Here is a 16,141-nt window from a genome sequence, read left to right as displayed (position 1 = left end):
GTCACCTAGGCTCACCCTCCTGAGGATTCCCCTTCCCATAGGATCTTCCTGCCAAAAGATGGGTCAGGAAAGTGCAGCTCATTCAAATACTAGGAACTGAGAAACTTTCTACAACATCCATATGAAGATACTACAAGAAAAAAAAAGGGGGAATTGGAGAGGAGCCAAATTTTGGGCACAGAGAAAAGTCACCACAAAGCAAAGGAAAATTGCCGCCCAACATTCCAACATAAAATTTGAAACAAAGTAGACACAGCTGGGAAGGAAGAACACAAAGCAAACATACAAGCACTGAGGGAAGAGAGAGCCACACCAGAAAAAGGTGAAACAGGAAGAAATAGAAGAGAAAGACAAGCATTTTAGAAATTATGACAGTTACAAAAAATATAATTACAAGGGGTGTAAGTCTCAAAATAATTACATTTCTAAAAGAAAATAAACAGCAGACTGTACATAAACATATTCTGAAAATAGAAGCTTAGGAAGTAGAGTTAACATGAGTCGGAAATTAAATCTCCCTGGCTTCACCCTGCTCCCCCTACTCACACCAAAGTAGCCTTAGTGAACCCGAGAATGGGGCCAGCCCCCTCACCCCACCTATCTCTTGCATCCACCTGGGAGCGACAAGACATGTAGTCAGAGCCCTGAGGTCCCCTTGGGTGACTGGCGGACAGTGTTTGGGTTAAGGTTTTACCGAAAGGATTTTCTGTAGCTGTAGGTCATTCTCAACCAGCAGGATGTTCACTTTGGCATGAGTAATGACGTATTGACAGGCGTCCGCAGAGTTGGTAGAATAAATACCAACACAAAGACCCCTGGGAAAAGAAAACGTGTGTGTGTGTGTGTGTGTGTGTGTGTGTGTGCGTGCGCGCGCGTGCACACACCCCACACCTTAAAGTGAGAATGTCCTGGAAGGTGGGGGAGGGGAAGGGTCTATAGGCAAGTTCTGAGTTTGCAACCTTGGCACCAGCTTACCTCCCTCCACAAGTTAACCAGGATGAGAACAGCAAAAATGAGGGTAATGAAAGCAGCAGCTCCTATAATGTCATTGTGACGGCAGATCACGGAGCCCACACAGTGTCTCACTTTATAGATGAGCATTTTATAGGGCACTTTGTTCTAGCAATAGATGCTAGAAGTGGTATTTGGACCTATACTCAGCCACCTGTTCCCCTCCATTTTACTGCCTTTTGTTCTTGCTTTTGACAGTTCTGGTTTTTAAATGTGCGTTTCCCTGGGGTGCCTGGGTGGCTCAGTTGGATAAGCCTCCAGCTTCAGCTCAGGTCATGATCTCGAGATCTGTGAGTTCGAGCCTCGCGTCAGGCTCTGTGCTGACAGCTCGGAGCCTGGAGCCTGCTTCGGATTCTGTGTCTCCCTCTCTCTCTGCCCCTCCCCCCGCTAGCACTCTGTCTCTTTCTATCTCTGTCTCAAAAACAAACATTAAAAATTGATTACTCAGTCACAGAAGTGCCTTATGTATCCGAGATGCTGGTCCTTTGTCACATTGGTTGCTGTGTCTGTCTTGCCTGCTAACCTGGGGTTGCACCTGAATCCCCGGTCACATCTCTGTCAGAGGGAGCCCACGGCGGCTGGGCCCTGAGCAGTGGCCCACCCGCATTCAGAGTCAACCAAGCCCGTAGTCTTACCCTGCTAAGATGGCACCAAGAGAAGCGATAAACCACTCGACGGAGTTAAACCCCAGGATGCCAACTCCATGGAAACGCTGCAGGCCCAGCTGGGAAGGCGAGAAAACAGACAGATAAGCAGAAAACAGAAACACAAAGACCTGTTGTTTCCAAGTGGGACCTGCTCCCTGGATGTGTGAAAGCAGGCTCCAGAGCCCATGTGGTCACCCTGGGAAAAGCCAGTGTTGAGCCTAAAATCTGGGGTGTGATACTTGTGTGACCCTTGAGAGGGTGGTTCGCCTCCTTCTGCGCAAGGCCCCATTTATTTATTCTTATTTGTATATATTTTATTTTTTATTATGGTAAGCCATCTATAACATGAATATGCATCTTAACCAGGTTTTAGTGCACAGCTTACTGGCGTCAGGCACACTCACTATCGTGTAGCCGCCCCCACCACCCGTCTCCAGAACTTTCCATCGCCCCAGACTGAGCCTCTGTCCCCCATGAAGCACAGACTCCCCGCCCCCTGCCCCACCCCGGTCTCCCACCATCTACTGTCTGTCTCTGCGGATGGGACTCCTCTAGGGACCTCCTGTATGAGTGGGGTCATGCAGGACGTGTCCTGTGTCTGGCTTCTGCCACTGCGCACAGTGGCCTCCGGGCCCGTCCACGTGCTGGCAGGTGGCAGGACGTCTTTCCATCTTTAGGCCGAATAGTAATTTATTGTATAGACGGGCCACGCTGTATCTCATCCATTCACCCACCAGTGGACACTTGATTGCCTCCACATTTTGGCGGCTGTGAACATCGTGTTCAAACACCTCCTTGAGTCCTTGCTTTGAATTCTTTCGGGAGTTGTTCGGTGAGATGTAAGCCCATGTTTAATTTTTTTGAGGAACCACCCACCGTCTTCCGTAAGGGCTGCACCAGTATACATTTCCACCAGCAATGCTTTCTCCGCGGCTTCCCTGACACCTGCTATTTTGTTCTTTTTTTTCTTTTTAAATGACCACCTTAATAGGTGTGAATTTATTTTTATTTGTAATAACAAAAGTACTTAGAGTGATAGCCTGTAGTGGTGATAAATTGCACTTTTTAAAGCGTAGCCTTGCTCTGAGTGGGCTTGAGGATGAACTAGGAAACCTCTCCCTCCTGAGGGGAGGCCCAGGTTTTGTCACACCCCAGATTTTAGGCTCAGCACTGGCTTTTCCCAATGTGGCCCCATGGAGTTTGGGAAAACTAACTTCGTTGGTTCTTTTATCTATTTTTTAAAAATTTTTTTTCAATGTTTTTTTATTTATTTTTGGGACAGAGAGAGACAGAGCATGAACGGGGGAGGGGCAGAGAGAGAGGGAGACACAGAATCGGAAACAGGCTCCAGGCTCTGAGCCATCAGCCCAGAGCCCGACGCGGGGCTCGAACTCCCGCACCGCGAGATCGTGACCTGGCTGAAGTCGGACGCTTAACCGACTGCGCCACCCAGGCGCCCCATTATCTATTTATTTTTAATGTTTGTTTATTTTTGAGACAGAGAGCACAAGTCGGGGAGGGGCAGAGAGAGAGGGAGACATAGAATCCGAAGCAGGCTCCGGGCTCCGAGCTGTCAGCACAGAGCTCGTGGCAGGGCTCAAACCCACAAACCGTGAGATCATGACCCGAGTAGAAGTCAGATGCTCAACAGACTGAGCCCCCCAGGCATCCCATCGTTGGCTGGTTTAGTTATATGCTGGCAAGGCTGGCAACGACCCACTGTTCTTGGGGAACCTGTAAGTGTTTGAAAGGCATCCGCTTGCTGATGCTTCCGAATGCGATGACAAGTCTTTCTGCTTAATGACAAATAGGCTGTCTTCTCCGTAGGTAGAGTCTCTGTTAACGTGCAGATAAACTGATTTATTACTGATCAGATCCCTGAGGATTAAGAGAGAAGGGTCTTTAAACCCCAGATCTAGGGGCATAGCTAGAGAGGATCATCTTTCAGGAGAGGTGAACTAATCACAGCGCTGTGGCGAGGCAGCCAAGCAGAAAGCCAGTGCTAACAGATGGTTCTCAGTGGTGACCTCTCACAGGCTCTCGGCAAAAGCACATGGGTGTCAGGGGAGGGGAGAGGGGAACTCAGGTCTGGGTCCAAATGTGGTAGCAATTCCTATAAATCAAAACCACCAGGCATTCCCTTTTACGTACGTAGGAGACACTTATCACATTCATGGTCAATTGGGGCATAACACATCACCACAAACTTAGCAGCTTAAAACAACACACATTTATTATCTCAGTTTCCATGGGCCAGGAATCTGGGCACAGCTTAACTGGGTCCACTGCTAAGGATCTCCTGAAGCTGCAGTTCAGGCATCAGGGGGGACTGTGGTCTCCTCTGAAGCTTGAGAATCTTCTTCCACACTTGTAGATTGTTGGCAATACTCATTCCCTTGGGGTTAAATGACTGAGGTCCTGTTTTTTCACTAGCTGGCAGCTGGGGACTGCTCTCCTAGAGGTTGTCTGCCATACCCTGCCACATGGCCCTGTCCACAACATGGCAGTTTGCTTCCTCAAAGCCAGCAGAAGAATCTTTCTTTTAATGGTTTTCCTGCTTAGGTCAGGCCCACCCAGAGCATTTACCATTTTGATGAACTCCAAGTCAACCGATCAGAGAGCCCAATTCCATTTGCAAAATCTCTTCACCTTTGCCACCACAGGAGGGAAATCTCATCATAGTCACAAGCTCTGTGCATACTCAAGGGGGAAGAGTCTGTCTGTATATACCAGGGGTTGGGAATCTTGGGGGTAATTGTAGAATTCTGCCTAACATGCCCATCAAAGTAGCCAATATGAACATTTTGTATAATGTGATGTTGGCAAGAATAATAGGTAAGCAGATTCTGTCACACCCTATGAGTGGGCATACAGAGGCACTGTTGCTATAAGAATTCATTGTATATCGGGGCGCCTGGGTGGCGCAGTCTGTTAAGCGTCCGTCTACAGCCAGGTCACGATCTCGCGGTCCGGGAGTTCGAGCCCCGCGTCAGGCTCTGGGCTGATGGCTCAGAGCCTGGAGCCTGTTTCCGATTCTGTGTCTCCCTCTCTCTCTGCCCCTCCCCCGTTCATGCTCTGTCTCTCTCTGTCCCAAAAATAAATAAAAACGTTGAAAAAAAATTAAAAAAAAAAAAAAGAATTCATTGTATAAAGAAGCTTCTCTGTGGCTCCATATATGGCGGCAAAGCGTGGAAACACCGTAGATGCCCACCAGTAGGGGGCTGGTTATGCCAATGTTGTTACACATGTATCTGCGTATTTTGTTGAAAGAGTATGGACTGTTTTGTTTTGTTTTGTTTTGTTTTGTTTTGTTTTTGGTGGTAAATCAACGTAGTAGGATCTCAGAGGGTGGCAGCCAGCCTCCAAGATGGTCCTCTCCTGGGGTTTGTATTCTTGTGTAATCCCCTCCCACACTGTATCAGTGCTTGTCTGCGTGACCAGTAGAATGTGGAAAGGATAGTAGGTCACTACTGAGATTAGGTAATGGAAGACATCGTGGTTCCCATCTTGTTCGTGTTTTTTTGGATCACTCATTCTGGAGGAAGCTGGCAGCCATAAGCTGAGGACACCCAAGCAACCCCATGGAGAAGGCCCGGGAGCAAGGAACCACGGTCCCTTGCCAATAGCCAGCCATGTAAATAAACTTACAAGTGGGCCCTGAAGCCCCACTCAAGCCTTTGGATGACAGCTTGACGACTACAACTGTGAGAGACTCTAAAACTAAATTTGGGGGTAATTTGTTACGCAGCAGTAGCTAATACCTAGAGATAAAAAAAAAAAAGATTCAGAATCGTGCCTACAGTCGGCTACTGTGCATGTAAAAATTTGCATATAGAGAAATTTTATAATACACACATATCATTTATTTCCTAGAAGGATTTATAGAAGCTGGCAGGGGTGGCTGCCTCCATAACGGATGGGTCAAGGGCCAAAGGGAAAAAATCTCACCGGTTAACCTTCACGTCTTATGGTACCTTGTGCATTTTATACCATATGTACATGTGTGTAGAATGAATGACTGAATGATGAGTGAGTGAATGAATGAATGACTCATTTACCTTGATCAAGGCTCTCGCCGCCTTCCGACAGGCCTCGTAATACTGGTTGAAATTCAGAGTTTCCCACCGTTCACTGTTCTTCGTTGCGAGGGCTGGGTAGGCCCCAAATCGGCTGACTGACTCCCGAAAAAATGCAGGGATGGTCATTGGGGTCTCATGGCCTGCCCCATGTTTTGATAGCCTCAGCAGGACTTCTCCGTCTTGATGAATGGTCCACAGCCCAGGAGTAACTGCAAACAGTCGCCAAGGTTGGGTGGCAGACGTTTTCATTAATTAAATAACTTCGGGGGAGGAGTGTCCTTTTCTGACCTGAAGTACTGAGTGTTGAATTAATCCCACTCCTCAGGTGAAGTCAAATGGCCAACGCCAGTCCGCTCACGCTTTCTTATTTTTCCTTCCCCCTCTCGACACTTCATTACGAAAAATGTCACACATACAGGAAAGGTGACGGGACTGCATAGCCACCGCCCTCTTGTTCGCCATGTGGATTCCACAGCCGCCAGAATTTACTGTATTTGCTTTATCATCACATCTCTGTGCAGCCACTTCTCTATATCCACCCATCACTCTGTCTTTTTTTTAATGTTTGTTTATTTTTGAGAGAAAGAGAGAGACAGTGTGACCCAGGGAGGGGCAGAGAGAGAGAGAGAGAGGGAGACACAGAATTGGAAGCAGGCTCCAGGCTCTGAGCCATCAGCACAGAGCCCAACACGGGGCTCAAACTCCTGAACCGCAAGATCATGACCTGAGCTGACGTCAGACGCCCAACCGACTGAGCACCCAGGCGCCCCTCACTCTGTCTTATTCATGACGCATTTCAAAGGAAGCTGCAGCCATCCATCCATTTCATTCTCAAAAACCTTTTTAACATGTGAATCGTTGTGTGTTACCCCCAGGAGGAAGGTTTAAGAGCCAGTGGGTGGCTCGCCATAAGGCCATTCTCCTGCCACAAAAAATGGGGAGAGAAGATTCTAGAAACCCTCTCGGAGAACTGCGTGCGTGGCTCTTGACTTTATTCCACTGAAACTCATCTACTCGAGAGGTGGTAGCCGAAAATGGCAGCGTGGACAGCGGGGTTTGTGAGAAAACCTGCTGAGGGACATCATCTTTCCCCTCGACTGACGTGGGCCCCATGGATGGGCTCCTAAAGGCTTTTGGCTGGAAGCCAGTAGAAGGAGCCCGGAGATACGTGCTCAGAGGCAGATGCTGAGCAAAGAGCATGAGCTGTGTGTCAGTCAGCTGGGGCTGCCGTGACCAAGTGCCCCAGATGGAGTGGCTGACACAACAGACATCTGTTGTCTCAGTTCTGGAGATAAATACGAGAGCAGGGTGTGGGCAGAGTTGGGTCCTTCTGAGGCCGTGATGGAGAATCAGTTCCATGCCTCTGCCCTAGTTTCTGGCGAGTTGCTGGCAATATTGGGAGTTCGTGGCTTACAGAAGCATCACCCCGGGTCTCTGCCCTCAGCGTTCGCCCTGTGCACGTCTGTGCCCAACTTGTCCCTTTCATATGGAAAACCGGTCATACTGGGTTAGGACCCACGCAAATGACCTCATGTTAACTAATCACATCTGCAAAGACCCTGTTTCCAAATAAGTCACGTTCTGTGCTGTTGTGTGTTAGGATGGCAACATTAGAATTTTGGGGTGTATCTTCGTTCTTTTGACCGCTATAGCAAAATACGATACACTGGGTATCGTTTAAACAACAGGCATTTATTTCTCATGGTTCTGGAAGCCAGGAAGTCAAAGATCAAGGCACTAGCAGGGTAAGCGTCTGTTGAGAACCTGCTTTCTGGTTCATAGCGTCTTCTCGCTGTGTGCTCACCGGCCAGAAGGGGCAAGGGCGCTCCCTGGGGCCCCTCTTATTAGGGCCCTGATGCGGTTAGTGTGGGCTTCACCCTCATTTCCTGATCCTCTCTCGAAGGCCCCACCTCCTAATGCAATCACATTGGGGTTAAGTTTCAACATACAAGTTTTCTGTAGAGGGACACAAATATTCAGACCATAACAGGGGGACACGGTTCAACCCATGACAGCTTACATCAAGAGCAGGCTAGTTCACAGAGGCTCCCCCTCACCAAACCGCCCACCCCCAAGGAGAAGTAGGAGGAGGAAGCATGACAGCTCACAGTGGGCAACAGGGGAGGACGTGGTCAAGGACATGAGAGGGCAGCACGGCAGGCCTCCCCACCCCCACTGCCCCAGGCATCCAGCCTGAAGCCTGGGGGAGGGGGGAAGCTTTAACTAGGACAGGATTGTGGAGGGGAGTCACCTGGATACTGGCTGGGGTTATTTTAATGACTGTATTGGGTTTAATGATGTTCCCTCCAGATTCATGTCAGAATACATCAGGTCAGAATATGACCTGATTTGGAAACGGGGCCTAGGCAGGTGCAACCAGTTGTAGGGTTGGCCCTAAATCCAGCGGCTGGTACCCTTAAGAGGAGAGGACACAGAGACAGAGAAGGCCACGTAATGACAGAGGCAGAGATTGCAGTAGGGAAGGCCAGGGACTGCCAACGGCCACGAGAAGCCCGAAGCCTGGAACAGATTCTCCATCACAGCCTCCAGCAAGAGCCAGCCCAGCCGACGCCTTGATCTCAGACTTCAGGCCTCTAGAACCGCGACAGAATGAGTTTCTGTTTCCAGCCACCTGGTCTGGGGTACTGTGGTACGGCAGCCCTTGGGAATGTGACACAGTGACCAGAACAAGATTTTGAAGGTGATTATCATCTGAGAATGACTCTCAAAGTTGTCATTCTTGCCAACATGCTGTGCACTTGGAAGAGAGCAGCTGTGAAAGATAATGAAGGCCCCTTATCTCGTGATGCTCCATGAGCCTTGTTCCAGCAGTGAAGTGGTTACTGCATAGTGATAAACATCATTACCATATAGCTGCACTGTTTATATATTTATTATATAGAGAATACAAATGTCGATACAATTAATACATAGTTACAGTATATCTGTACTATGTTATGTATATGTCCATACCGTATAAATATCATTACATCTGCAATAGATAGATAGTATGTATGTATATATATGTGTGTGTGTGTGTGTGTGTGTGTGTGTATACACACACACATGCCATTACATCTGTACTGTATCATATCTGCTCTCTATAATTACACATGGACTATATTATTACATCTGTACTATAGATACACAATTGGATCTGTACTGTTGTACTCTCTCTATATAGTTCTAGCCATGTGTATTGTTATATCTGCACTATATATAATTATACATAAGTATATAATATTATATAAATAATATAAATATATATTTATACTTTTATTTATAAAAATAATATAAAGGAGCGCCTGGGTGGCTCCGTTGGTGGAGCATCCGACTTTGGCCCAGGTCATGATCTCATGGTCCGCGAGTTCGAGCCCCACATCGGGCTCTGTGCCGAGAGCTCACAGGCCGGAGCCTGCTTCGGATTCTGTGTCCCCCTCTCTCTCCGCCCCACCCCTGCTTGTGCTCTGTCTCTCTCTGTCTTTCAAAAATGAATACACACAAAATTAATTAATTAATATAAATATTTATATTATTTATTCCCATGAATATAAATATTTATACTTTTTATTTATATAAATAATATAAATATATATTTATACTTTTATTTATATAAATAATATATAAATACGTAATAATATGTTTAAAAATATATATGCTCTACATATATGATTATAAATAATTATATCTGCACTATATAATTACATAAGTGTGTTATACATATAAATAAATATATATAATTATATATATATATATATATATATATATATATATGTATGTAATTATGTCTGCACCACATATACATGGTTCTGGGGTACTTTACCCACATGGCTTGCTGTCCTAACAGAGGTATTATTATCAATGCCCTGTGGTACAAATGATACAAACGAGGCTTCAGAAAAGCAAACCACTCACCACTGTCACAGGACTGGCAGGGCTCTGCTCTGACTGACGTGGCCCCACTGTCAGCAGCCTGCCTGTGCTGCCTGCCCTCCCTGTCAGGTGTAGGTAGCAGTACCCCACTCCTCCACCCCCTGTGTCCGGCGCCTCAGCCACGGTTAGGGGCCCGGGCAAGGATCAGCTGTGTCCTGACTCTCTGGGCCCCAGGCTCCTGTCTCAAAAGGCTCGGCCGAGTCTGTGTGCCTTTCTTTCCCACGAGCGTTCTCGCCAGCATACCTTTGGTTTCACTCATGTCCAATTCAGGGTCTACAGTTTCCTCTTCATGAGCCATTGGGAGTTTAGCCCTTGCAGGTCCAGAGAGGCCATTCTTCACAGCACTGCAAGGCACAAAGCAGGGGGCTTAGCAGGACTGGCAAAGGGGCTGCAGGTCTGAAGCCAACTTCCATCCACTGGTCATGTCTGCCTGGAATCCTGGGAATAGATTAGTCATGCCTGTCCTGGGCGTAGGAGGGGAGGAGAGGGTCTGTGTGCCAGATCCTAGAGCAGTTGTAAGCCCAGAGGGCATTCAGTCTGTGAGTTTCCAGAAGAGTCTCTTAAATGCTTAGAATATAGGGACCAAGTCTGTATGTGGTATGTGGGTAAGAAAACATTTTAACCTGCCCAAGGGAAAGAAACTTACAGGAGAGTTCTGTTCTGGTAGTTTGTCTTTTTTTTTTTTTTTTTTAGCATTCATTTTTGAAAAGCAGAGACAGAGCGCAAATGGGGGAGGGGCACAGAGAGAGGGAGACACAGAATCGGAAGCAGGCTCCAGGCTCTGAGCTGTCAGCACAGAGCCCGACGCGGGGCTCGAACCCACGGACCGTGAGATCATGACCTGAGCCGAAGTCGGACGCTTAACCGACTGAGCCCCCCGGGCGCCCCTGTTCTGGTAGGTTGTCTTAAAGATAGTACAACATGAAAGCCCAAAGGACGTAAAGGAGCAATGGTAAATCTTGCTACATAAGAAGTTTTTCATTTCCCACATGGCAAAAGAATGCCATCAAGAAAAGATCAACAACAAGCTGAGAGAAAATATGGGTAACGTGTGACAGATGAAGTCCTGATTTCCTTTATATGCGAACAACTCCAGTGGACCAGTAGGAAAAAATCCAAACCCCAATGGAAGGTGGGCAAGGGGCATAAATAGGAAGTTCTCTGAAACAAATCTTACAGTGACTTTTTCAGTCATAAGAGAAATGCGATAGAAAATATTAGGATGGGATTCTCACCTGTCTGATTGCGTAAGATCAACAAGAATTGAAAAGTATATTAGCAAGGATGCGGGAAAACAGACACTCTCATATGTTGCAAGACGGACAGAGCCCCCTTGGAAGAAATTGGTCAGTGGTCAGACTTCAGATCGCGTGGTCGCTAACCCATCCTTGGAGGATGGGCAGATTCTAGCTGTCAGGGTCCTTGCACACTCACTAACTGGACCGTCTTGTTCGAAGCCTTTTGTGTATGATGGGGTCAACCCCCACTCTTTAACCTTGTTTGATTTTCAGTAGGTTCATCCTCAAATTGATGAAGCAACATTCTTTTAAACATTTACTTAAGAGAAATCAATACTGATTTTCCTGGACTAAATTATGTTCCCCCCAAATTCCTGTGTTGAAATCCTAACCCTCCGATGTGATTGTGTTTGGAGATGGAACCTTCCCAGGGACGTCATTCAGGTTAGATGAAGTTCTAAGAGCGGAGCCCTGATCCAACAGGGTTAGCGTCCTTATAAGAGGAAGGGAAACTAGCTCTTGCTCTGTCTTCACCATGTGAGGACACAGCGAAGAGACAGCTGTCTGCAAGCTCCAAAGAGGGTTGTCACCAGAAACCCGCCGTGCTAACACCTTGATCTTGGACTTCCAGCCCCCAGAAATGAGAGAAAATAAATTTCTGCCAAGCCACCCATTCTGCAGTATTTTCTTCGGGCAGCCAAAGCAGACTAATAGAGTTCCAAAAATATTTAGAAGATGTGAAAATATTAAATGTTGTTTAATGAACTTTTGAATTTTAACGAATCAAAATTTCCCGAACATTTGGACATTGGCCACACACGTTTCCTTAATCAGATTCCCCTAAGCATGTGGTTAAAACCACAAATCCGGTATGCCATTTTGTCCCAATCAAAGACGTCTGCAGACGTCATCAACTGTCCCCTTGGAGGCCAAAATTGCTGGCTGACATTGATTGAAAACGCTGTGTTGGCAGTTTCCAAGAAAGAAAATTGTATTATCTTGTCCATGACAGACATTATACTTCACGCAAGAATCAAGCTGTTCTACCTTCTAGATCTGCGGTTAATGTTCTGCAAGAACCAGGGACACGGCAGGCCAGAACCTGACGATACGCGGTCGGGCAAATGTAGCCATGTAGCCTGCACTCAGTTCTACACTAGCAGGCACTGGCTTTGTATTTCAGTGAAAACAGGTAGCTAAAAAGGCACTCACTTAAGTGAGTCTCTGTGGCATTTACACACACAGAGTACATCCATCCGTGGGACAAAGCAAACAGCCAAAGAATCTGGATGAAGCTGTGAACAACCACGTAAAGACAATTGTAAAATATGCCACAAAAGAGGAAACCAGGAGAGCCTTGGACCCAGGCCCGGACCAGGAGGGTGTGGCCCAGAATCTTAGGGTCACCCTTGATTCACCCTTGAGTTCCTACTTTTGCCTCCATTGCTCTTTCTATCATCCCATTCACTCCATCATTCCATCCACCCATCTTTCCTTCTTTCCGTCCATCTTTCCATCCACTCATCCATTCATCCATCTACCCATCACCTAACCATCTTACCTCCCTCCCTCCCCTGCTTTGTCTCTCCCACCTCTCTTTTCTCCCTTCTCCCTTCCTTGCTTCTGTCTCCTTCTCTCCTCCCTCCCGCCCTCTCCCCCTTCCCCCCACCGTGTCCGTCTCCGTCCCCACATCTGACCCATCAGCAAACTCCCATCAGCTTAGTCTTGCAAATGGGTCCCCACATTCTGCACCTGCTGTCCCTTATGCTAAAAACACTGTTCTCCCTAATCCTCATCTATCAATCTCTCCCCAAACTCAGCCTCTGCTTATGAGTCTTTTCTTCAGGGGAATATCCTCGGTTATCTCAGGCTGGGCTAGACCCTACACCCTCTAATTCCACCGTCTCTTTCCCTTTATTGCATAATCTAGGTTTGTCACTAGGTAGGGGTGTGTGTGTGTGTGTGTGTGTGTGTGTGTGTGTGTATCTTGTGGATCATTATATCCCTAACACGTAACACAGTGTCTGACACACAAAAGGGGTTCACTCAATATTAGGCAAATGAGTCTATATCTAAATATACCGATTCTGGGGCGCCTGGGTGGCGCAGTCAGTTAAGCGTCCGACTTCAGCCAGGTCACGATCTCACGGTCCGTGAGTTCGAGCCCCGCGTCAGGCTCTGGGCTGATGGCTCAGAGCCTGGAACCTGTTTCAGATTCTGTGTCTCCCTCTCTCTCTCTGCCCCTCACCCGTTCATGCTCTGTCTCTCTCTGTCCCAAAAATAAATAAAATTTAAAAAAATAAAAAAAATAAAAAATAAATAAATATACCGATTCAGTAGACCTGTGGTTCTTAACCAAGGGCCATTCTGGGCCCCTGGGGACACCTGGCAGTGTCTGGGGACGTTTTGGGAGTCACAATTAGGGGATGCTACTGGCGTCTAGTGGGCAGAAGTAGAAGATGCTGCTCAATGCCCTGCCGCGCCCAGGATAGCCCCTCACGACTAAGAATTCTCGGACCCCGAAGGTCAACAGGGCCAACATTGAGAAACCCTGGACAAGACAAGGCAGTCACAAGGTGCAGACGGCAAGCACAATTTGGGAGCCATACCCTGAGTCATTGCCTTGTGCTCCTGGGCTGAGAGGATCCTGGTGAAACCAGCAGCCCCGTTAAGACCAAGACTGCATTTACTACAGAACGACAACAGCAATCACGGAAAGTAACAGAAGGATCTCTCCTGTGCACCAAGTACTGTTCTGAAAGTTTTACACACATGAGCTCATTTAATCTTCACGATAATCCTAGGAGGTACTTACTACTATTTACTGTTATGTCCACTTTACAAGTAGAACACAGCAAGGTTAGTTTGCCTGTGGTCACAGCATGATTTTGTCTTCTTCATCTTGGGAGCACTTGTTCGTTCATGAGCAGCTGGTACATGGAGATGGGTAGGATTCTACAACCCAGCTAAGGGCAAATCCAGCCGTGTGTTAAACGAATTTTGACCAGATGAAGAATGTCTACTTACTGAAACATCAGAAAACAGGAAGTCAAGACAAGTCACTGACTGGGGATAAGATATTTGCTTGGATCGTATACCAAGAAATAATTCATACCCATAACATGACAAGAGCACCTCTGGATTAAAAAAAGTATAGGTAAACTTTCAGATATGGTTTTCACGTTATTTTATACGCAAGACGCTTCACAATTTTAAAAGGTCACACAGGGTTTATCGTAACTGCAAAAGTTATTCAACATTAAACATCTGTCAACATGAGTTGCTGCATTTAAGGGACAAAGGGTGGAAAAACATCTCCTCAAGATAGAATTTGATGAAATACCTATTTTTGTATGAAAATCCTTAACAAATAAGAAATGGAAGACATTTCCTTAACTAGCAGAAGCATGCAATAAATATACTTAATAACAGCAGTGAAAGCACTGGAAGAATTTCTAAGAAGTAAGGAATAAGACAAAGATGTCAGCTGTCACCGCTGCTATTCAGCATTGATCTGAAGGTTCTTAGTCAATGCAATAAGATAAGAAAAATAAATGAAGGGGATATAGATCGGGAACAGACAGCATTATCATTTTGCACCTAATATGATTGACTGCTAGACTATCCAATAAACTGAACAGCTATTAGAAATAAAAATTTCCAGGGGCGCCTGGGTGGCGCAGTCGGTTAAGCGTCCGACTTCAGCCAGGTCACGATCTCGCGGTCCGTGAGTTCGAGCCCCGCGTCAGGCTCTGGGCTGATGGCTCGGAGCCTGGAGCCTGTTTCCGATTCTGTGTCTCCCTCTCTCTCTGCCCCTCCCCCGTTCATGCTCTGTCTCTCTCTGTCCCAAAAATAAACGTTGAAAAAAAGAAAAAAAAAAGAAATAAAAATTTCTATAAGGTTATCAATATTCAAAGATCAATAGCTGTTTTTGTACACCAGCACAATCAATGAGAAAATGCAACACAGATAAGGATACTGAGAGTCTAGCTCAAGGTCAAAATGTGTGCCTCCTGCTGAATGACAACGAGACACTGAATCCCAAAGGACCCCCACATGCTCCTCTCCCATATCACTGTCACCTGCCACTTGTCATGAGTCCTGGCCATCACAACATGTCTTTGGTCGCTGAAACATCTGGGCAGTCAAAGTGTTTTCTTCTTCTGCAAAGATGATAAACAGGTTGCCCCTCCTGGAAATCTGGACATGTGCTGCCCCTTGCCAGCCCTCGTCACTGTCTGGGTCCAGCCAGGATGGTTGTGGTGACGAGAAGCAAGAAGGTGGTCCGTATTCCTCTCCCAACAGCCTTCTACCTCATTCAACCTTCCAGAACCTTCCATCCCTGCCACCTCTTGTGACATCACTGGCTGTCCCTGCCTCCCCACCCCACCCCCACTCCTGGAGGAGACTGCTGCTGGGGCAGGAGGATTGCTGTTCTCGTTTCACTCACTCATTGGTTTGTGCGTGCATATGTGCAGGTACCTCATTTCTGCAGTGGAATTTGTGGAATTGATACAAAGCTACAAAGCCACAGCACTTACACTGTGCATCGTGTTAGATGCTGGGGACACAAAGAGGACCAAAACCAGATGAAATCTGTTCAGGAAGACAGTTGGAAAACCTAGAATTGTGCAAATGAATGCAAACTTAACAATAATGCAGAGACCCACAGAGTGCCAAGTGGTTTTGATGAGGAACCTGACGTGGGGAGGTCAGGAGAGGTTCCCCAAGTGGAGACAGAAAGGATCCCGCCACTTTCTATTACACTGCCCTACATTATGGATCTTCAGTCAGCCTCCCCTTCTCTATGTCCGTTCCACTCATTGCTGCTTCCCTGGGAGGGCACAGAGTAGCTGCTCAATACATAAAGATTTATCAACCAAATATTATGCCCTGCTGAGAAGAAGGGACAGGAGGGCTCCATTGTCTCCGGAGCCTTCTGGGTGGTTCAGGTCTGCAGCTGACCAGTGTTCACAGAGTACTGGGGCAGCTGTGGCTGGGAGAGCCAATGCCCACCAATATCCACTAGGCTGCTACTTCTCCAGACCCCTGACCTAAAGACTGTGTTTCCCAAGACCCTTGATGCATGTGGTCATCTGGCTAAATCTTGACCCGTGGTATGTGGACAGAAGTGATGGAGGCCACTTTGGGGTCGTGCCTTTAACGGACGGGACATGGCATTCATGGATAGGCAAGTTCGCAGGGACAGAAAGTAGAACAGAGGTTGCAAGGG

At 47.0% G+C, this 16,141-nt stretch overlaps 1 protein-coding gene across 1 annotated transcript in view; it reads right to left on the bottom strand.

Annotated features, from left to right (window-relative positions):
• The window catches only part of LOC122486774 (long-chain-fatty-acid--CoA ligase ACSBG2-like), a 32,895-nt gene extending 17,637 nt beyond the window's left edge, over positions 1-15,258 (bottom strand). The window contains exons 1-5 of the mRNA XM_043586340.1: positions 14,991-15,258; positions 9,914-10,014; positions 5,717-5,946; positions 1,647-1,735; positions 695-815 (exon numbers count right to left, since the gene is read on the bottom strand). Coding sequence (XP_043442275.1) covers positions 695-815; positions 1,647-1,735; positions 5,717-5,946; positions 9,914-10,014; positions 14,991-15,004 — 555 coding nt within the window. The 5' untranslated portion in view covers positions 15,005-15,258. The remainder of the gene's footprint in view (positions 1-694; positions 816-1,646; positions 1,736-5,716; positions 5,947-9,913; positions 10,015-14,990) is intronic.
• Between the last annotated feature and the right edge of the window lie 883 nt (positions 15,259-16,141).

Source organism: Prionailurus bengalensis, chromosome A2 (genome assembly GCF_016509475.1).
Source record: "Prionailurus bengalensis isolate Pbe53 chromosome A2, Fcat_Pben_1.1_paternal_pri, whole genome shotgun sequence".
Lineage (NCBI taxonomy): Eukaryota > Metazoa > Chordata > Mammalia > Carnivora > Felidae > Prionailurus > Prionailurus bengalensis.
Note: the sequence above shows the minus strand (reverse complement) of the source record. Positions and strands in the feature narration are given on the sequence as shown.